Source organism: Scyliorhinus torazame, chromosome 3 (assembly GCF_047496885.1).
Source record: "Scyliorhinus torazame isolate Kashiwa2021f chromosome 3, sScyTor2.1, whole genome shotgun sequence".
Lineage (NCBI taxonomy): Eukaryota > Metazoa > Chordata > Chondrichthyes > Carcharhiniformes > Scyliorhinidae > Scyliorhinus > Scyliorhinus torazame.
Window position 1 is genome coordinate 347,647,470 of NC_092709.1, and position 22,658 is coordinate 347,670,127.

Sequence of the window (22,658 nt, forward strand, 5' to 3'; positions counted from 1 at the left end):
TGTTGTAACAATATCTGCCAAAGTGGGTATTAAATGTACACAGTTTCCTGCTGGATTTGTCGAGCTGGATTTGCCAGAATCCTTTCGAGGCGTCGAGTTTGGTGGGAGCCATCTCGCATGTGATCTCTTCGCACTTGGGAATTGGATAATGCTCCCTCATGATATTGCGATTCAGATCCTTGGGATCAATGCAAATTCTCAACTCGCCGGAAGGCTTTTTTACACATACCAGGGAACTGACCCAGTCGGTCGGTTCCGTGACTCTGGAAATCACTCCTTGGTCCTGGAGGTCCTGCAGCTGCTGCTTGAAGCAGTCCTTAAGGGGTGCTGGGACCCTGCGAGGTGCGTGCACCACAGGCGTGGCGTTCTGTTTCAATAAGATCTTGTAGGTATATGGGAGCGTGCCCATGCCTTCGATGATGGCGTCGAGTTGCGCCCTGAAGTCGGTGTCCTGAAAGGCAGACGTGTCATCAGGAGAGAGAGAGTGAACTCTCTGAACTAGGTTCAACAGCTTGCATGCCTGCGCGCCAAGCAGGGAGGCTTTCGAGGAGCCCACAATTTCAAAAGGAAGGATTGCTTTGCGTGACCTGTGCGTCACTTCAAGTTGGCACGAGCCGCTAGCAGCAATGACATTGCCATTGTAATCCAATAGCTGGCAGGTTGATGGAAGGATGACTGGTTTGACACGAAGGCTTTGGAAGTCAGAACTCGCAATGAGATTGGCGGAGGCACCAGTGTCCAGGCGGAATCGTATTTGGGACCGGTTGACCGTCAGGGTGGCACACCACTCATCGTCTGGATCGATGCTGTATACCGACAGCGGCTGGTGTCTTTGCTTCGGGGACGCCCAGTTTTTTGTCACGACACCGACTCGAAAAGGCGCCTTCGGGTCCTCGGTGTCACTGTTGTGTGGGAGGTCCGCATCGGACTCGGTGACCGTGGGTTGAATTGCCCGGACATTCCTGCGAGGCTGGCTGAAGCGATATGAATTGGCAGGCTGAGCTGCTTGGCAGAAGGCAGCATAGTGGCCAAGTCTGCCACATCTTAGGCATTGTCGAGACTTGGCAGGGAATTGCCGTTTTAAATGGGCGGAGCCACAGTTGCCACGTCGTAGCGTCAGCACGTTCGCTGCGCCACCGCGCATGCGCGGTGCGGTCATGCATGGTGCGTGCCTGCGCATTACATTCTTCGACGTCGCCGTCCCCTCGTTTGGTGCGCACAAGCGCGGGAGTCCGTGAAAAGCGCGCAAACCCTTATCCAGGCTGAGGTCTTGGAGTTGCTCAATTGCTCGGACTCGTTCCACCTCGTGGGGACCTTGCCGCACTGTTTCAGCCGCTTGGATGTGGGAATACCGACTCGTGGCGTTTTTGTGTACGACTCAGGTCTCAATGGCGGTTGCTGGGGTGAGCTGCTTTACTTTGAGGAGCTGCTGTCGTAGGGGGTCCGACTGAACACCGAAAACGATCTGGTCGCGTATCATGGAGTCGGAGGTGGGCCCGTAGCTGCAAGACTGCGCAAGGATGCGGATGTGGGTGAGAAAGGATTGGAAAGGTTCATCCTTACCCTGCAAACGCTGCTGGAACACGTAGTGCTCGAAACTTTCATTCACCTCTACGCTGCAGTGAGTGTCAAACTTGAGGAGGACCATCTTGAACGTTGTTTTATCTTCATCATCCGCAAAGGTGAGAGAATTGAAAATGTGGATGACATGGTCCCCGGCCGTGGATAGGAGGAGAGCAATCTTCCTGGTATCCGAGGTGTCCTCCCTGCCTGTGGCCTCAAGGTAGAGCTGGAAGCGCTGTTTGAATATCTTCCCGTTGGCCCCGAGGTTGCCGGCGATGCGGAGCGGCGGCGGCGGGCTGATGTTGTCCATGTTGCAGGATGACAGAATGCTGGCGGAAGGCAGATCACTTGCAGGTCGGTCTAAGAAGTGCACATATCCCTCAACTCCTGGTATCATGTGTAGAGGGTTCCATCTCTGCTACTCCACTACTGGGCCGATATCTGGGGTTTGAGTATCTGTGTGTGTCTCTCTCCAGCTGGCACTGAAACTTCAGAGGCCAGGGGATGCCGCACTGGGACACCTCCATGGGAGAGAGCACTGAATCAAGCCTGCCATTTATCCCTAACCGGAAGCCTGAGGCTTATATCACACAGATATCCAGACCCCCACCAATGCCCAGGTGATTCTCTCTCTTGCCGGTGGTGCAACACCCGCCCGGTTCCTACTTCGCTGGAGTAGCTTTCCCAAGAGAGAGAATAGGACACTGCTGTTTATTACCTAACCAGCAGCCTGTCCTGAGTGAACGGGTTCGAATCGTTCAAGATGACCCTAGATTCTCGACCCCGGAATTAAGGTGAGGAATATCTTAACAATGACTTGGTCAGAGATCGCTGGTGAGAGATTGAAGAATTGAAACGACTCCAATTATCACCAAATCGAGGTTTATTGCAAAACCCAGGTCAAAATCATCAAACAGAAGAAATTATAATAAAATCTTAAACTCTAACACAAACTAAGTCTATTCAGGAAGTACTATAACGGACAAAACGTAAAATCTTATTGTTACACAATTTTAGCAATGGTACAAAACACAAATCAAGCCCCCTGCTCCAAAGCCTCAACCACTATCAAGGTCAAGGGAGTTTTGCAAACTGCTGCAGGGTACTTACAGTCACAGGCTGCAGGAGGTCAAGTCAAAGGTGGAGAGGTCAAGCCAAGAGACCCTCAATCGAAACACAGCCCCTTTTATATCCGTTTTACCTGGCTTTTTCCTGTGTTCGGCCAGCCCCTTTTGCATTGAATCCATAAGGTTTAAAGTTCCCGCTGGTCCTGCCCCCTTTGAGCCGGTCAGACCTGTCAAGATGGGAGTACCTCCCCTAGGTCCGCCTCCAGTCTGCTTTTTGAGATAATGAGGTTGAGCTCCCTTGTGAAGATTTTCAAAGTCTTCCATCTGCTCCGGAGATCGCTGCTATGTTGATGGGGTGTTGATTGGATTCTGCTCTGGTGGAGGCCAAGTCATTTACATCTGCATGGGGCTATGACCATCCCATTGTCCTGCTTGCAGGCAGGCCCCTTGTGTATTCCCGTGCCCCTTTGTCTGTGTTTTAATCTTATCTAGTTGTCTGGCTCCTTCTTCCTTGTAGCTCCTGGGGGGGGTTTGTAAATACCTATGCCCCTACTTGGCTCAGCGGACCAAGCCTGCTGGGAAATTTGGTTACGTTCCCTTGGCTGAAAAGTGTCCAGTTTACAGTCTCTGGGTTTTATCCTTGGGCAGTCCAAAAAGGGCCGAATTGCCCGAAAACCTTACAGATGCCCCTTCGATACGTCCCTACCTGCTTGGACCGTATCGACACAGGTGAAGGGCAATCATTTCCTTTTGTGTGGACCGTAGGCCCCCCCTCAACAACATGCGAAACTACAAGTCCCAAGACAGTTCCCTTAATCTAGGCTACCCCTAATTTCATTGAAAGGGAAAGACAAGACCATACTTAATTCAAACACACAGTAACATACGCACATTTCACCGGAACCCCAAACGTAAGGGTCCCTGTACATATATCACAATCAAGTAACTGAAACCCGCGAATCCATACAACTATTTACATTTAAATCTCTTTATTTCACTAAGGATCCTCTTTTCTGGGCTGCACTTCGCTTCTTCCCAAAAGCCCGTTGAAGGCTCTTCATTTTTCTCCGTCGTCGATACCTGGAGCTGAGAGGTTCAGTACAACTGAGGCGACAGCATAATGTACCCCCTGGTACAACATTTTCTTTGTGGGGACAAACACTAAACCATTCTCAGGCCCCCTGGTGGTGATCGGACAGTTGTGAGGGTCGATCGGTTGGGCTGTGGGCAGGGGTCTCTTTACCTGAACCAGCAGTTCGGTAGCTTTTACAATCATCCCTTCCCTGGGCGTTACACATCCCTCCCCACTGCGGTCAATTCATCCCGTTCCCTGAGTTCTGCCACCACCTTACAAAAGTGATCGATGCCCCTTGTGGACATGCCTTGGTAGACCCCCATGAACACAAATAAATGCCCTGGTCAGAAGCCCACCACTTATCCCAGCAAACGGTGATCCTACCCGGTGACCCCGTGATGGTCCGGTAGGTGTTGTTGTCCAGGCGTTCCCAGTCCGAGGACCGATCCCTCATGTCCAGGCTCAGCTTCCTGAGCCACCACCATCTCCCCAAAGGAACGTCCCCCTTACAGGTTAAACACACCCACCTGCCCTCAGTCACCCTAACCCGGTCAGTCGCCACCTGTATCTCCTCGCAGAGTACAGAGGCCTCTCCATAGGTGAAGCTCTGGTGGCTGGAGTACCTGGTCGAGTTCGACCCCAGCCACCCAGGCCACCTCCCCAGGTGTGAGTAGCGGGTCTGCTCTGTGGCCACCTGGTCTCCCTGTCCGGTAGTGACAAGAGGGGCTCTGCCGCCAGAGCACCCATAGACAAAGGACTCTTCTGTCTCACCTCTGCGGAGTTCTCCCGGTCCCACCATCGCCAAGATCATCGGCAAGCTCCACATCGTCGGGTGCCCCATCTGTAAAACAGACAAAACACATCCTTGCCTCTACAGAACTACCTACCTTAAAGTGCATGGCTTCTATCCAGCGGCAGTAGCAGCTCCCGCTTTGAAGTTGGGAAATTGACATGAAATTGCCGCAGCCTGTCTGTGGTTCTGTGTCCACAGCCCGGCTCCATCAGGGTCCTAGTGCCTGCTGCTTATCCATTATATCACTGCACTATGCGCTCCTGTGATCCCACGATCCTAAATAACCCACACACCACTAAACACTAATTAGAACTAGCAGGGGGAAAATGATATATACAATGCCACCCGTCTCCGGGTGGCCAAATTAAAACTGGACCCCGCTATACTGGGGCTGTTCACCTGTTTGGACCAACGGCTCGGGCCAGACCTCCCCCTCCCGGGGGTCCGGACTGCCCCTTACCTCTCCTTCCCCAAAGGGGTTCGGGGATCCCTTTCTGCTCCCTCCGGAGACTGGGCTACCTGTGGCAGCACTGGGTCTCCCTCCAGAGACTGGGCTACCTGTGGCAGCACTGGATAATGTCCTACATCCCTCACCGTTCCCTTCTACTGGGGACCATCTTACCGGGGGCTTGGAGACCCGATTGCTCCTTCGTCCACTGGGTGGTTCCCACGCCCAAGGTGATACCTCCCTCTCCTCTGCCTCCCTAGCCTCTATACTAAGGCAGGCCACCTGACCCACAGGTAAGGGCTTGGGAATCGTTACTGTCCCTGGGCTGGGTGCTTGCAGCACTGTCGATTTCTTTGGGACTGCCCCTTCGGGACAGCACCTTGTCCCCGGTTGTGTGACCGTGGAGTCAGGGACCTCCCCCACCGTCGTTAATTCTACGGGGGGTTTCTCCACTACCACCCCCAGTCTTCCCCCCACCTTGCTCTTTCTTGCCCTTATGGGGTGGAACAATTTAAATTGACTGATGTGGCGTTCGCATGTGTCCCACCTTAAGGGATTTAAACTGCAAATAGCCGCTGAGGCAGCCTCCAGAATGGGACCCTGCACCTGGACTGGACCAGGGTCTGGGGCTAGAACTACCCCTGCGCTCCCTTTTTCCTGAGGCTGCTCCCTGGGTAGTCATACGGGTTCTTGTGGTGTGGGTGCGGGCAGGTCCTGGCCCGTTGCCATTGCCACCTGTCCCGACCCAGCTGCTAGGCTCTGCAAAAAGGCTAAAAGTTTTTTTTAATCGATGGTTTCCGGGGCAGCTGCTCCTGCTGCCGGGGTCTGACTCTCTACTGCGGGAGCCCTCTCCTCCTTGCTAGGGTTCTCACATTCCCTCTTAAAATGCCCACACCCGTAGCATACCGGTCTCTTGTCGGAGGTCCGGGTGCCCTCATGCTTCCATTCGCTCTTAGTGGGTGCTGGTGTGATTCCATGCACCTGACCCTTATGGGGCTTTTCCTCACTCCTCTCCCCATTGCGAAATGCAAGGGTGAGTTTTCTAAGGACCTCTGCCTCATTAAGGTCCGGACTCTGCGGGTCGAACCAGTGTTCGGCCTTTGCCCTAACGTGAGGGAGACAGTTAGCTACGAGGGTCTTCAGCCAGTGGGCTGTTCTCTCATCTAAATTCTGCCTATCCGCGGGGACCCCGCACGCCTCCACATAGACAATCCACAGCCTGTCTGCGAACATATTTGGCGATTCCCCTAGCTGCTGCTTGGTTTCCCCCACCCTCATGAAAGGGCTCCCCAGATTCAAGCCCATTGCCTCCAGAACAGCAGTCCGTGCTGCCGCCCATGTGTCAGGTCGTCCCCCATTCCCGGTGGTCACTGCCCTGCATAGTTGGGGATCTAGGGTCATCAGGAGCATCCTTATTTGCTCCCCCTCGTCGCAGTCATTAATGCTGGCGGCCTGCTCCACCTCCATAAAATGAAGCGACGGATCCCCTTTCGGAGTTAGCCTGGGAACGTGGGCCACCATCCCCCTGAGCGCGGATGCCCCATGAGGAATGATAATGTCGCCCTCAACCGGTCCCCTCTTCGCCAGCCCCGCCGGGGGACCATACCTTTTCTGCCTGACAGGGCACATCTGCCCTACCTGGGGTTCCTGCTCCTCCGCCTCCCCGGCGTCCAGCTCTCCTGCCCCGTTGGGTAGCCCCCCTGTCCCCGGGCTAACTACCCATATAGGAGACGCCGCTATCTGGGGATACACCACTGACCCCCCTTGGACCTGCCCCTGACCGGGCGGTCCGAACCCTACCTGCTGACCCGGCCCCATCACCGGCATCCCAGGCAGCGGTCTGTCCCCATCCCATGGGGACCCACATACGAAACCAGGCGGACACGCCGCCAGCTGGGGGTTCCCTGCTGACCCCCCCTGGACTTGCCCCTGAACGTGCAGTCCGATCCCCCCCTGCCGACCCGGACACAATCCCGGCGCCTCTAGGAGGCGGTCTATTCCCCTTAGCCTTTGGGGAATCATCCGCTGCGAGGAGCCCCTTGCCCCTTGGGAACCCCCCTGGACCTACCAGGTGTACCTGTCCCCTGACCTTGGACAAGGTCTCCTCCAACTCCGTTATCCGTGCCTGGCACGGCCCGTGAGCACAGTCCCCTACTTCCTCGCGAGCCACTCGGTACGCTGCCTGGATGTCCCGGAACTTCCCCTCCAGCTTCCTACACTGCTCTGTACTCCGAGCATAGAGTTCCTGGAGCCTCCGTTCCTTTGTCTTACCCTCCACTATCTGGCAGTGGAGATATTGCTTCTCGCACCGGTTAGACTCGCTTTCCTGTAGGCTGCCCCGTTTAAATTCTGCCAATTCCTCCCGCAGTCGTTCCGCTGCGCTCGCGCTGCCCTGTTTAATTTCTGCCAATTCCTCCCGCAGTCGTTCAGCTGCGCTAGCGCTGTCCCCTGCGCTGGCCCTAACTTCTCCCAACTCCTGCTCTAATTCTTCCACCCTTCGCTCTGTTTTGACTACCTGCTGGGACAGGCAGACCAGCCAAACTGCCTTCTCCAAGTGCCTTTTGTGTGCCTTACTTTCTGTCCATGCGGCCGCCGCCATTACGGGTCGCTCCGCATTGATTAGATCTGAGACCCAAGGTTTGGTGAGGTTGACCTTTTGCCACATATACGAGGAGATTCTCTCCTCCATTTTACTTCGTTCCCTCACCCCCTCTGCCAAGTCACATACTCCAAACCACCGGGGTCCTGCCGTGGTCGCCATTGTAGAGGGTGCCATCTCTGCTACTCCACTACTGGGCCGATATCTGGGGTTTGAGTATCTGTGTGTGTCTCTCTCCAGCTGGCACTGAAACTTCAGAGACCAGGGGATGCCGCACTGGGACACCTCCACGGGAGAGAGCACTGAATCAAGCCTGCCGTTTATCCCTAACCGGAAGCCTGAGGCTTATATCACACAGATATCCAGACCCCCACCAATGCCCAGGTGATTCTCTCTCTTGCCGGTGGTGCAACACCCACCCGGTTCCTACTTCGCTGGAGTAGCTTTCCCAAGAGAGAGAATAGGACACTGCTGTTTATTACCTAACCAGCAGCCTGTCCTGAGTGAACGGGTTTGAATCGTTCAAGATGACCCTAGATTCTCGACCCCGGAATTAAGGTGAGGAATATCTTAACAATGACTTGGTCAGAGATCGCTGGTGAAAGATTGAAGAATTGAAACGACTCCAATTATCACCAAATCGAGGTTTATTGCAAAACCCAGGTCAAAATCATCAAACAGAAGAAATTATAATAAAATCTTAAACTCTAACACAAATTGCCCGAAAACCTTACACATGTTGTGTTGGGCGCTCTGGATCCGTGGAACACATACAGGTCACCAACACTTGAAATAGTGCAACACTATTTTATTGAGTCATTAATTGTTTAACATACTCTCACTGAGGGTTAACACGATATTAGCTTTAACTAAAGACCTTTGCCTTGTCCTAACCAGTCGATGCACTCAACACATGGTGAATGTCTGTGCTGCAGGCTGTGAGCTCTGTCCTACTAAGTAGCTGCAGCTCGAATGAGCAGGAACTCTGATGTCCCCTTTATAGTGCGTGTGCTCTAACTGGTGATTGGCTGCGGTGTTGTGTGTGTTGATTGGTCCCACTGAGTGTCCATCAGTGTGTGTGTCTGCACCATGATATACTGGTGTGTATTATGACAGTTACCAGACTCCTAAATGACCCTCTTATGGACTGACCTGATTAACACTACACTCCTGTATGATTCACCCGATGCCGGTGTTATGTAGTTACATTTTGTACCTTGTGTTGCCCTATTATGTATTTTCTTTTTATTTTATGTTCATGTACTAAATTTTCTGTTTGAGCTGCTCGCAGAAAAATACCTTTCACTGGACCTCGATACACGTGACAATAAACAAATCCAAATCCAAATTTATGTGGGCTGGTTTAGCACACTGGGCTAAATCGCTGGCTTTTAAAGGAGACCAAGGCAGGCCAGCAGCGCGGTTCAATTCCCGTACCAGCCTCCCTGAACAGGTGCCGGAATGTGGCGACTAGGGGCTTTTCACAATCACTTCATTTGAAGCCGACTTGTGACAATAAGCGATTTTCATTTTCACATGCACACATATATAGCCCGTGCATACAGTCATGTTTAACGTAGAAACATAGATAATAGGAGCAGCAGGCGGCCTTCCGCCTTTTGAGCCTGTTCCGCCATTCAATATGATCAGGGCTGATCATCCATCTCAATGACATGTTCCTGCTTTCTCCCCATATCTCTTGATACCATTAAAATCTAAAATATTATTATCTTTCTTAAATACATTCAGCGGCTTAGCCTCTGTGGGAGAGAATTCCATAGGTTCACCACTCTCTGAGTGAAGACATTTCTCATCTCAGGCCGAAATGGCCCACCCCTTATCCTTAGACTGTCACCCCTTGTTCTCGATCTCCCCCGCCAAGCCAGAGGAAACAACACCCTTACCTCCAGTCTGTCCCGCCCGGTCAGGATTCTATACCTTTCAATGAGACCCCTCTCATTCTTCTAAACTCCAGTGAAAACAGGCCTAGTCAATCCAATCTCTCCTCATATGACGATCCTGCCATCCCAGGATTCAGTCTGCTGAACCTTCTCTGCACTCTCTCTGTGGAAAGTAGATCCTTTCTTGGATGAAGAGACTTTAACTGAACACAATACTCCAGGTGTGGTCTCACCAAGGTGCTGCACAGCTGCAGTGAGACATCCTTGCCCCTGTACTCCAATCCTCTTGCACTGAAGGTCAACATACCATTTGACTTCCGAACTGCTTGCTGTGTCTGCACTAAGGGCACTTTAGCATGGCCAATCCACCTAACCCTGGAGCACCCGGCGGAAACCCATGCAGGATAAGGGGCTGGTTTAGCACACTGGGCTAAATCGCTGGCTTTTAAAGCCGACCAGCAACACGGTTCAATTCCCGGCCTCCCTGAACAGGTGCCGGAATGTGGCGACTAGGGGCTTTCCACAGTAACTTCATGGAAGTCTACTTGTGACAATAAGCGATTTTTATTTCATTTTCATTTCATCAAGCTCAGATTCCAGCAACAAAAATATTCTTCCATCAAAATACAGTTGGGAAGAGTTTCGATGCCGGGTAGCGGAGGGGACCGGTCGCACATAGAGGAGCTCCGGAGGGGGGGGGGGAACATCCCCCTTCCCCCCACGAAGAACGCGCGCCCGGGTGCACGGGCTAGGCCGGCTGGGCCCCCGCACGGCGGGGGAGGAGCGAGGCGGAGCGGGGCCGGAGACCCGGGCGCTCGGGAACGGAGCGAGTGGCAGGAGAAGCGCGAGGGCGAGCCCCACCCGGGGAGAAGGACAGGAGGCCGCAAGGAGCCGGAGGGAAGGTACGCGGGAGGAGCCAGGGGCCGGAGACCAGGAGACTCGCACCCACCGCCCCCCCCCCCCCCCCGAACGGAGACGGCACAGCAGAGCGCGGGCCTGCGAGCCGGCCCGACCGACCGACCGAGCCCCCCCTCCCCCCGCACAGCAGAACGTGGGTGGCAGCGGGGCACGGGCCAACAATGCGGGGCAGCGAAGCGCGGGGCAGGAGGAGTGGCGGCCTGAGCCAAGGCGGGGTCCGAGCCAGCAGCGAGGCCCGACAGACACCCCCTCTCCCTCTCCCCCCACCCCCACCCCCGGCGGCAACCACCACGAGGCAGGCAGCGAGGCCCGACACCCCCCCCCCCCCCCCCCCCCCGGCGGCAACCACCACGAGGCAGGCAGCGAGGCCCGACACCACCCCCCCTCCCCCCCCCCCCCCCCCCCCACCGGCGGCAACCACCACGAGGCAGGCAGCGGCGGAACAAAGGGGGACTCCCGGCCCGAGAAGCCTTCCTCTCTCTCTCTCTCTCTCTGGTTTGTTGTTGAGTGAGGAGGAGGGGGGGAAAAAGAAAACGAAAACTCCCTCTTTTTGAGGGGGGAAAAAGGTCGGGGGGGGGGGGAAAAGGAATAAAAGAAAAGAAAAAAAAGCGAAGAAAGACTTAGAAAAAGAAAACTGTTAAAGGGACAGACACTCCCTCTCTCCTTCCGCGCTTCTCAAAAAAGAAAACCAAACTTACCTGAAAAGAGTCTCTTCAGAAGGGAGGAGGGGGGGGGGCGGGGGGAGAAAAAGAGGGGAAGGGAGGGAATAAGGGGGGGGGGTGGAAAAATTGCCAGACGGGAGCCAAAGCAGAAGGAGAAAGGGCACCAAAAGCAAACGGGTCAATACACAAACCCACTCAGACAAGCTAATTGGCACGAAGCGGCGGAATGGAAGCCTCTCCGCAACAAAAAGAACTGGGCAGACGGGAGCTATCTCCACTTGGGCCAGCGGGAGCTGGAAGGCAGCCTTTGCCGAGGCGCTGAGGGAACACCAGCAAGAAAGCAAGGCAGGGACCAAAGCAGACATAGAGACCGCAGTACAGGCAGCAGTGGCCAAGGCCCTGGCGGAGGTGCAGCTCGCCCTGGGCAGAGCAGAGAAGAAACTGGAAGCCCAGGAGCAGAAACTGGAAGCCCAAGAGGCGACCATTAAGGAGCTGGAGAAAGCCGCGACTGACATGAGCGACGGGATCACGGCCCTGGAGAAGGAGGTGGCGAGACTGAGCACAACGCAGGGGAGCCTGAGCAGGGTGGACGCCCAGGAAAACCGCTCAAGAAGACAAAATGTCAGGATAGTGGGGGTCGAGGGTAGAAACCCCACGGCCTACGTGGCCGAGATGCTGGGCAAACTAGTGGGGAGGGAAACTTTCCCCAACCACCCAGAAATGGACAGAGTGCACCGGTCGCTGCGCCCGAAACCCAGGGCGGGGGAACACCCGAGGGCAGTTATCGCCAAACTGCACCGGTACAGAGACAGGGAAACAATCCTGCGCTGGGCCAGACAAAACAGAACCTGCAGATGGGAAGGGCACCTTATTAGAGTGTACGAGGACATTGGGGCAGACCTCGCCAGGAGACGGGCCAAATTCAATAGAGCAAAAGCAGCTCTTCACAGGAACAAGGTGGGCTTTGGTTTCCTGTACCCAGCGAAACTCTGGGTCACATACCAAGAAAGAGAGTATTTCTTCACAGACCCCGCCGACGCAAACAAATTTATCGAAGAACATAGGCTGGAAAACCAACAGCGAGGGTAGATACACGGGGTCCCTGGCAAGGGGCAACAACACGCCGACGGGGGGGGGGGGTGAGGCAATGCCAAGCCCCCCGCCCCCACCCCCAACACGGCAAGCGCACCCTGAACAAAAAGCAAACCGCTACCCAACGAACCGACATAGGCAGACATAATCTTCCTTCAAGTGACGCACCTGAGAGAGCAGGACCGACTGCGGGTAAGAAAGGGCTGGGTGGGACAGACCTACCATTCCTGTTACGGGAAGAGGGCCAGGGGGGTGGCAATACTGATTAGCAAATGGACGATGTTTAGGGCGACTAAGACGGTTACGGACCCAGGGGGACGGTACGTCATGGTTAGCGGGACCCTGGATGGGGCACCGGTCGTACTAGTTAACGTGTACGCACCCAACTGGGACGGCCCGAGCTTCATCAAGAAGACCATGGCAGAACTCCCGACGCACCGGCTAATCATCGGGGGGGACTTCAACTGTGTACAGGACCCAGCGACTGACAGATCGAACCCCAAGACGGGGAAAACCTCAAGCATGGCAAGGGAACTCGGTCACTTAATGGAGCAGAGGGGAGTGGTGGACCCCTGGAGGCTCACCCACCCGGGGGAGAAGGAGTTCTCCTTCTTCTCCCCAGTGCACAACGTATACACCAGAATTGACTTCTTTTGTGGTGGGGAAATCGGTGCTTCCGGTGATAGACAAAGTGGAATACTCCGCAGTGGTGATATCAGACCACGCTCCACACTACATGGATGTGAGGCTGGAGACGGGCAGGGCCCAACGCCCCACATGGAGGTTGGACGTTGCCCCACTAGCGGACAAGGCCTTCAACGAAAAGATATCATGGGTCATAGCAGAAACACGGAGAACAACCAGAACAGGGCGGCCTCACCCTCCACGTTCTGGGAAGTGCTAAAGGCCGTACTAAGAGGGGAAATCATCGCTTTCAAAAAGCGAAGAGATAGGGAGGAAAAGGCGGCTAGGCAGCAGCTGGTTGACTCCATACTGGAGGTAGACCGTAAACACTCCGAGGCCCCGACCGTAGAGCTCCTGGCGGAGAGGAAAGAGTTGCAAAGGAACTTTGACCTGCTCTCCACCAGGAAAGCAGTGCACCAACTCCGCCAGGCAGGTGGGACCCTGTACGAACACGGAGACAAAGCCAGCTGCCTGCTGGCACACCAGCTGAGAAAGCAGGCAGCCACCAGAGAAATTGCACAAATCAAGGATACTAGAGGCACATTACAAACAGAGCCAGAAAAGATCAACAAGGCATTCAGGGCCTTCTACCAAGGGCTGTACACCTCTGAGCCCCCAATGGGGGAGTCTGGGATGAAACGGTTCCTTGGTGGGCTGAACATACCAGTCGTGGGGGAGGGCAGAAAACAGGGCCTGGAAGCACCACTAGCACTGGGGGAGATCATGGATAGCATAAGCTCCATGCAGGCGGGGAAGGCACCGGGACCGGACGGATTCCCGGCGGACTTCTACAAAAGATTTGCGACAGCACTGGCCCCACACCTGCGGGAGATGTTCGCAGACATGCTAGCGAGGGGCATACTGCCACCCACGCTAGCACAGGCCTCAATCTCGCTGATACCTAAGAAAGACAAAGACCCAATGGAATGTGGGTCATACAGACCCATCTCACTGCTGAACACAGATACCAAAATACTGGCCAAGATTCTAGCCAAAGGTAGACAGCTTACCTCCAACATCAGGCGCCTGCTGAACGTGATAATGACCCCCTCCGGGGAGAGAACACCAGAGGTGATCGTCTCCCTAGACGAAAAGGCCTTCGACAGAGTCGAATGGAAATACCTCATAGAGGGACTGGAGCGGTTCGGGCTTGGAACAGGGTTCACCCCTATACAACGCTCCCATGGCGAGCGTACGGACCAACCATACCAACTCCCGATACTTCCAGCTGCACAGGGGCACCAGACAAGGATGCCCACTGTCCCCGCTGCTGTTCGCTCTAGCGATCGAACCATTAGCAATCGCGCTCAGAGCAGCAAAAGGCTGGAGGGGGATCCGAAGGGGTGGCAGAGAGCACAGAGTCTCACTCTATGCAGATGGCCTGCTCCTCTACATTTCGGATCCACAGAGCAGCATGGACGGAATCATTGCGCTCCTGAAAGAGTTTGGCGCATTCTCGGGCTACAGACTCAACATGAGCAAAAGTGAGATCTTCCCGGTACACCCACAAATAGGTGGGGCAGCATTAACGGGACTGCCGCTTAAACAAGCCCGACACAAATTCCGCTACCTGGTGATCCAAATAGCCCACGACTGGAAAGGGATCCACAAATGGAACCTCACCAGTCTGACAGAGGAAGTAAAAAAGGACCTGTAAAGATGGAACACACTCCCACTCTCCCTCGCGGGGAGAGTCCAGACGATCAAAATGAACGTACCGCCCAGGTACCTCTTCCTATTCAGATCCATCCTGATCTACATCCCCAAGGCCTTTTTCCAAGCAGTAGACAAACTAATCATGGCGTTCGTATGGGTGGGAGGAGAAGAATGCTAGGATCACAAAGAAGGTCTTACAAAAAACAAAATCAAGGGGAGGGCTTGCCCTCCTAAGCCTACAATTCTGTCACTGGGCGGCGACGGCTGAGCGAATAAGGGGATGGATCAAGGAGCCAGAAGCCGAATGGGTGCGCGTTGAAGAGGCCTCCTGCATGGGGACCTTCCTCCGGGCCCTCGCCACGGCGGCACTCCCATCCCCACCCAAAAAACACTCCACCAGCCCGGTGGTGATAGCCACCCTCCAGTCCTGGAACCAGCTACGGCAGCAATTTTGCCTGACCAGAAGGTCAGACAAAGCTCCCATCTGCAACAACCATAGGTTCACACCAGCGCTGACTGATGTCACCTTCAAAAGGTGGGGGGAGGACGGAGGGACACTGACAGTCAGGGACCTATACACGGACGGCAGGGTTGCGACACTGGAGAAATTCCAGCTGACCAGGGGGAACGAGCTAAGGTACCTACAGCTCAGAAACTTCCTACGAAAGGAGACAAGGACTTATCCACAACCGCCACGACAGACATTGCTGGAAGAGCTACTGGATGCAAGCATATTAGAGAGAGGAAACTAGTGACATGTACGAACGACGGGTAGAAGGGGCCGATACCGTACTGGACCCAACATGAAGGAAATGGGGGGAGGACCTGGGGATCGAGATAATGTGGGGACTTTGGAGCGAAGCACTGCATAGGGTCAACTCCACCTCCACGTGTGCAAGGCTCAGCCTGACGCAACTAAAAGTGGTACATAGAGCCCACTTAACAAGAACCCGTATGAGTAGGTTCTTCCCGGAGGTGGAGGACAGATGTGAACGGTGCCAAGGGGGCCCGGCCAACCACGCCCACATGTTCTGGTCTTGCCCCAGACCTGCGGGGTACTGGACAGCCGTCTTCGAGGCAATGGTGGTGGGGATGAGGGTGGAGCCGTGCCCGAAAGTGGCGGTCTTCGGGGTATCGGACCAGCCAGACCTATTCCTGGGAGGAGGGCGGACGCCCTTGCCTTTGTCTCCCTGATCGCCCGCCGTAGAATCCTGTTCGGCTGGCGGTCAGCAGCACCACCCAAAGCTGTAGACTGGCTGTCCGACCTCTCGCAATCTCTCCAAATGGAGAAAATCAAATTCGCCATTCGAGGGTCAGACGGCGGCTTCCACAGAACGTGGGAGCCATTCACCCAATTGTTCCGCGACCTGTTTGTGGCCAACGAACAAGCAGAAGAATAGCCAGGTAGCCAAGAATCAGGGGAAAGTAGCCAAAGCATGAGAGGGAGAGACAGACCGGGAGGGGGTGGTGGTGGGGGGGGGGGACGACAACTCATTCTAGGAGGGAGGATAGGCGAACCACCAGGGCGGGGTGAGGAGGAAAGGAAAGGCGAACCGCAGGAGGGGGGGCGAGGAGGGAAGGGATAGGGAACAATAGAGAGGCAGGGAGGTGGGAGGCGGGGGGGGGGGGGGGGGGGGGAGGCAGGCAAACGTTAACCAACCTGACATCCACAGGAACAGAGAAAAAGGAGAACACAGTCGGAGGACGGGAGGGCCGGCTGAAGCGGCAGCGTGCACGAGGAGACAACGGCGGCGAAATCCGACCGGGAGAAGCGAGGGGGAACGCCGGCACCTGGCCCACTCGAGGATTGCCCTCCGGAAGTGCCTCGCCAGCACGACCGGGTGCCTACTTACATATATATCATCTCCTGTGTACATAACGGCAAAAATCCAATAAAAAACATGTGTAAAAAAATACAGTTGGAATTTTGGCGGTATTCAGCAAATAAAATACAGGAAACTGGGAATAAAAGCAAAGCTATCACCATATCATAAATTTATTTATTCATACACAAAACCACAAAACAAGTTAGAAAATACATATACAAAAATAGAAAATATTGGTCCTTCTGGGGATATAGGCTGTGGAGTGGGTGTCCTGACGCAGAGGTCTGAGCCCCAAGGCTAAGCATTAACTGTGGGGATGCAGCCAGATTCCTGCATCCATTGGGGTTTAGAAAAATTAGGGGCGATCTTATCGAGACAAGTCAGACCCTGAGGGGACTTGACAAGGCGGATGCTGGGAGGATGCTCCTCCTTGTGGGCGAGACTAGAACTGGGGGACACGGTTTAAAAATAAGGGGCCTCGCATTTAGGATGGGGCAGAGAATAATTTTTTCTCTCAGAGGGTGGTGAGTCTCTGCAATTCCCTTCCTCAGAGAGTGTTGGAGGCAGGGTCACTGGATATTTTTAAGGCTGATTTAGATAGATGACAAGGGAGTGAAAGGACAAAGGATGGCGGAGCAGGCTCGAGGGGCCGAGCGGCCTACTCCTGCTCCTAATTCGTAAGTTCATTATGTATCATTGACTGTGTTCCCAGGGGATAGGTTCCGACCTCGCCAAAGAGCGGAAAAGTGGGCCGGAGCTGGATTGACGGAACGTCTAAAAGAATACCTGAATGTCAGCCTGTTCACAACATTCGAACTGCTGGTGGGTTTTGGGGGTGGGAGTGGTAGGTGCGAGTCACTGTGACAGACGTCCGCCGCCCCAAAGCTTCAGATCCCGCGGGAGGGGGTAGTTTAATTCCCATTTCCATGCCAATGTTCCAGTCCCCGACAGGTGGGCCTGATGGGAATTTACTGGCAGCCTGTTGGCAGGTTCGGAGCCAGTAGACTGTGTGAGACGAGCGTGAAGGAGGCATACGGGGTGGGGGGAACCTGTGGAAAGAGGGGTGCTTGCGGTTTGGTACAACTAAGCAGGCTACTGCCACTTCCGAGAGCAGCAATGGGCAACCACATTGGGTGTGGCACTAAAGTCACATCTAGGCCAGAGCAGGGCAGAACAGTCAGCTTTCTACCCGAAACGACATTGACATTATATGATTTGAAATGACCTGACAGCTTCCCAGCACATCTGCTAAGCTTGGCCCCAAAATGTTGAAGGTGTTTCTCTGTTTACCCTTGGAGAGTTCTCGTCTGCCCCCGAATCAGCAGCTTAACCAGCTTCAGTCTAAAGGGAGAGCTGCAGCACAATCGATGCTCAGGGGAGGAGGCAATCCCCGTGCTGTCAGCCCATTCCACTGGACCAAACCAGAAATGGAAACGCTGCAAAGAGCTTGTCACCTCTTCATGTTTAAACAGACCCAAGGACTTTGGAGGGCCTGGGAGGTTCAAATAGAGACTGTTAACCGAAATGGAGGAGGAATGATTTCAGAGCTCACAGAATCTTACACGTTTCGGACATCATAGGTCCATCAAACACTCCCAGCACAGGTACAGGACAGGGTTAGACACAGAGTAAAGCTCCCTCTACACTGTCCCCATCAAACAATCCCAGGATAGGTACAGCACGGGGTTAGATACAGAGTAAAGCTCCCTCTACACTGTCCCATCAAACACTCCCAGGACAGGTACAGCACGGGGTTAGATACAGAGTAATGCTCCCTCTACACTGTCCCCATCAAACAATCCCAGGATAGGTACAGTACGGGGTTAGATACAGATTAAAGCTCCCTCGACATTGTCCCTTGAAACACTCCCAGGACAGGTACAGCATGGGGTTAGATGCAGAGTAAATCTCCTTCTACACTGTCTCCATCAAACACTCCCAGGACAGGTACAGCACGGTGTTAGATACAGAGTAAAGCTCCCTCTACACTGTCCCTATCAAACACTCCCAGGACAGGTACAGCACGGGGTTAGATACAGTGTAAAGCTTCCTCTACACTGTTCCATCAAACACTCCCAGGACAGGTATAGTGTGGGGTTAGATACAGAGTAAATCCCCTTCTACACTGTCTCCATCAAACAGTCCCCGGACAGGTACAGTACGGGGTTAGATAAATATTAAAGCTCCCTCTACACTGTCCGAAATCAAACAATCCCAGGATAGGTACAGCACGAGGTTAGATACAGAGTAAAGCTCCCTCTACACTGTCCCATCAAACACTCCCAAGACAGGTACAGCAGGGGGTTATATACAGAGAGAAGCTCCCTTTACACGGTCCCATCAAACACTCCCAGGACAGGTACAGCATTGGGTTATATACAGAGTAATGCTCCCTCTACACTGTCCCCATCAAACAATCCCAGGAAATGTACAGTACGGGGTTAGATACAGATTAAAGCTCCCCGACATTGTCCCATCAAACACTCCCAGGACAGGTACAGCATGGGGTTAGATACAGAGTAAATCTCCTTCTACACTGTCCCCATCAAACACTCCCAGGACAGGTACACACAGGGTTAGATACAGTGTAAAGCTTCCTCTACACTGTTCCATCAAACAATCCCAGGACAGGTACAGCACGAGGTTAGATACAGTGTAAAGCTTCCTCTACACTGTTCCATCAAACAATGCCAGGACAGGTACAGCACAGGGTTAGATACAGAGTAAATCTCCTTCTACACTGTCCCCATCAAACACTCCCAGGACAGGTACTGCACGGGGTTAGATACAGAGTAAAGCTCCCTCTACACGGTCCCATCAAACACTCCCAGGACAGGTACAGCAGGGGGTTAGATGCAGAGTAAAGCTTCCTCTGCACTGTCTCCATCAAACACTCCCAGGACAGGTACAGCACGGGGTTAGATGCAGAGTAAAGCTTCCTCTGCACTGTCTCCATCAAACACTCCCAGGACAGGTACAGCACGGAGTTAGATACAGAGTAAAGCTCCCTCTACACTGTCCCCATCAAACACTCCCAGGACAGGTACAGCACGGGGTTAGATACAGAGTAAAGCTCCGTCTACACTGTCCCCATCAAACACTCCCAGGACAGGCACAGCACGGGGTTAGATACAGAGTAAAGCTCCCTCTACACTGTCCCATCAAACACTCCCAGGACAGGTACAGCACGGGGTTAGATACAGAGTAAAGCTCCGTCTACACTGTCCCCATCAAACACTCCCAGGACAGGCACAGCACGGGGTTAGATACAGAGTAAAGCTCCCTCTACACTGTCCCATCAAACACTCCCAGGACAGGTACAGCACGGGGTTAGATACAGAGTAAAGCTCCGTCTACACTGTCCCCATCAAACACTCCCAGGACAGGCACAGCACGGGGTTAGATACAGAGTAAAGCTCCCTCTACACTGTCCCATCAAACACTCCCAGGACAGGTACAGCACGGGGTTAGATACAGAGTAAAGCTCCCTCTACACTGTCCCATCAAACACTCCCAGACAGGTACAACACGGGGTTGGATACAGAGTAAAGCTCCTGCTACACTATCCAAGTTTCTGATGAAACCTCACTGGTGTGAGCTGTTACCTCTGTTTCTATCTTCTCAGCTCATGCCAGATTTCCAGCAATTTGTCTTTTTACAGCAAGAGCCCACAATATCGCAGAATTGCTCCGTATTAAATCATCGTGTTTCCCTGCTATATTTGATTGTAAGTTAGATACATACTTTTATTTTGGGTCTGAACTCACTGTGTTCGCTAATGACATTGACCACATTGAGTTCTGCTGTTGAAATGACGCTATTTAGTTTCGGAAATGAAAAGCAGTCGCTATTTCTGATGACACCGGCATTCTTAATGCTTTTAACAATGCCCCTGTCCCCATTCATCTCCAACCCATTGGCAGTGCCGGATATAAAGCACCTTGTTCATTATCACTATGGCAGCATTTGCTTCTTGACACTTCGAAACACCCCAGGGCGGCTCTTGAAATGCTCCTCAGTTATGGAGAACAGTTCACTCAAGGTTTAAGCCTATTCTTTCGGATTCACATTTTATAAAGAATGTGTGCAAGAGACAAAGTGCATTTCAAAACCATTCACGGGCCAGGCAGGTAATCTACTTCATGGGGCCTGTTCCTTCTTCATGCGATGTTTGAAATCGTCGTCGCAATTAACGTCCACCTCAACATCACTTTCCTGCTCGCTGCTCTCCGAATCTGTTCCTCTGGGACTCCAGGTAGACTGGCCTGTGTTTCCCTGCTGTGTGGTCACCTCTTTGATCTGCTGCCCAGTCCCTTTGCCGCTTGCTTTGTCGCTTGGGTCAGTGAGCTCTCTTTGCTCAGCCTTGAACCAGTTGGATTTATCTTCCTCAGGCAAATCCTGGTGAGACACGGACAAGTTAGTCATTCAAGGGTGTGCAGGCATTAGAGGGAGTGAAGTGAAGATTCATTAGAGCGGTTCCTGGGATGAGGAACATCAGTATTGAAGAGAGATTGGAGATGAGAAGGTTGAGGGGATATCTGACAGTTATTCAAAATCATGAAGGGGCTGGGAAGATTAGATCGGAAAAAACTATTCCCGCTGATGGGAGGATCGAGAACCAGATCAATCCGATTTAAGGTGACAGGCAAAAAGAGGAAATAGCGGACGTAAAGAAAAACTTAATTCCTTTGGCCACTAAGAGCTTGACTATTACTGAAAATGTTATCAAAACTTTATGTCTGGCACTCGTTGGGACTGTGTGTGAACATATGTGGCTTACACATGCTACAGGCTATACATATTCACACAAATGACCCTGTCCTGCGCAGCTATAAGGAACACATTGTGCCTTTTTCATCTGAACAAAAGCTTGGGGGCAGCCATTCCCTGGTTCATTCCTCAGGGCAATGCCTTGACCAACCAGAGTCAAGCAGCTTTGTTTGAATTAGAACAAGGCTGGACAGTTAAGTGTTCCATGCAGGGGCTGGGTTTAGCACAGCGGGCTAGACAGCTGGTTTGTGATGTAGAACAAGGCCAGTAGCACGGGTTCAATTCCTGTACCAGTTTACCTGAACAGGTGCCGGAATGTGGCGACTCAGGGCTTTTCACAGTAACTTCACACTTGTGACAATAAAAGGTTAATATTATTATGGATTCTCCATGGCAACACAACCACCAATCAGAGTCCACTTGCCAACCAATCAGCACTCTCGTTTCATGAAGTATAAATTGTTGATCCCCCGTTATATTGGAAAATTCTTCTGAGCTATTCTGATAAGTGCAAGACCAAAAGCTTTGACAGCATTTCTCATTTTTTTTAGCAATACTCCAAAGCTTTATTATTATTCAGCAATTAGTTAAGATGGAGAAGGCACTGCCTGAGAGAATGGTGGAGGCAAGCTGAATCGAGGCAATCAGGAGGGAATTGGTTAATCACATGAGGAAAGAAACGTTTGCAGGGCTACGGGGAAAAGGCGAGACAAGGCCAGTTGCCCTTCTGGAGAGCTGGCATGGACAAGCGGGGCCAAATGGCCTCCTTCTGTGCTTTAACCATTCTATGAATTTCTGATAAGCTCAATTAAAAGTCAATGAACCCAGAAAGAGAGTCGGGATGAATGGATCATTCGCAGGTTGGCAGAGTGTGACGAGTGAAGGTAAGGTAAAGTTACCATGATCCCAGGTGACCACAGGCTGCTTCCTCCTTCGAGAGGGAGAGACTGCAAAGGCGGGGTCTTCATGAATAACCTCAGCAGGCACAGGAATTGAACCTGCGCTGCTGGTCCCGCTCTGCATCACGAACCACTGTCTAGCCAAGTGAGCTAAAGCTACCCCGCAGTGCTTGGGCCCCCGTTATTCACAATATGTGGATGGGATTTTCCACCCGTTCCTGCCGGTGGGATTTTGCAATTCGCTGATGGTGCGTCCCTCCCCCGCCCCCGCCCCCCCCCCCCCCCCAAAACCCCCGCTTCCAGGGTTGCAAACAACAGGAAATCCCGTCAACAGTGGGGTGACCACAAGACCCGCCACTGGCAAATGGTGGGTAGTCTCCACCTCCACGAAACATGTTGAGAGGAGATGGAACATCCGACCCTGTGTCTTTGATTTGGCTGCGGGGACCGAGTGTAATGCTTCAAGGTTGCAGATGAAGGAAAATTTATAATAATAATAATAAGCTTTATTGTCTCACGTAGGCTTACATGAACACTGCAATGAAGTTACTGTGAAAATTCCCGAGTCGACATACTCAGGCGCCTGTTCGGGTACACGGAGGGAGAAGTCAGAATGTCCAATTCAGAACAGCATGTCTTTCGGGACTTGTGGGAGGAAACTTAGGGGCAGCACGGTAGCATTGTGGATAGCACAATTGCTTTACA

General features: G+C 53.1%; 1 protein-coding gene across 1 annotated transcript in view; it reads right to left on the minus strand.

Moving 5' to 3' along the window:
* Positions 1–19,324: 19,324 nt before the first annotated feature.
* The window catches only part of LOC140409329 (hematopoietically-expressed homeobox protein hhex-like), a 169,686-nt gene continuing 166,352 nt past the window's right edge, over positions 19,325–22,658 (minus strand). The window contains exon 4 of the mRNA XM_072497742.1: positions 19,325–20,682. Within this exon, the coding sequence (XP_072353843.1) occupies positions 20,425–20,682 (258 nt within the window). The 3' untranslated portion in view covers positions 19,325–20,424. The remainder of the gene's footprint in view (positions 20,683–22,658) is intronic.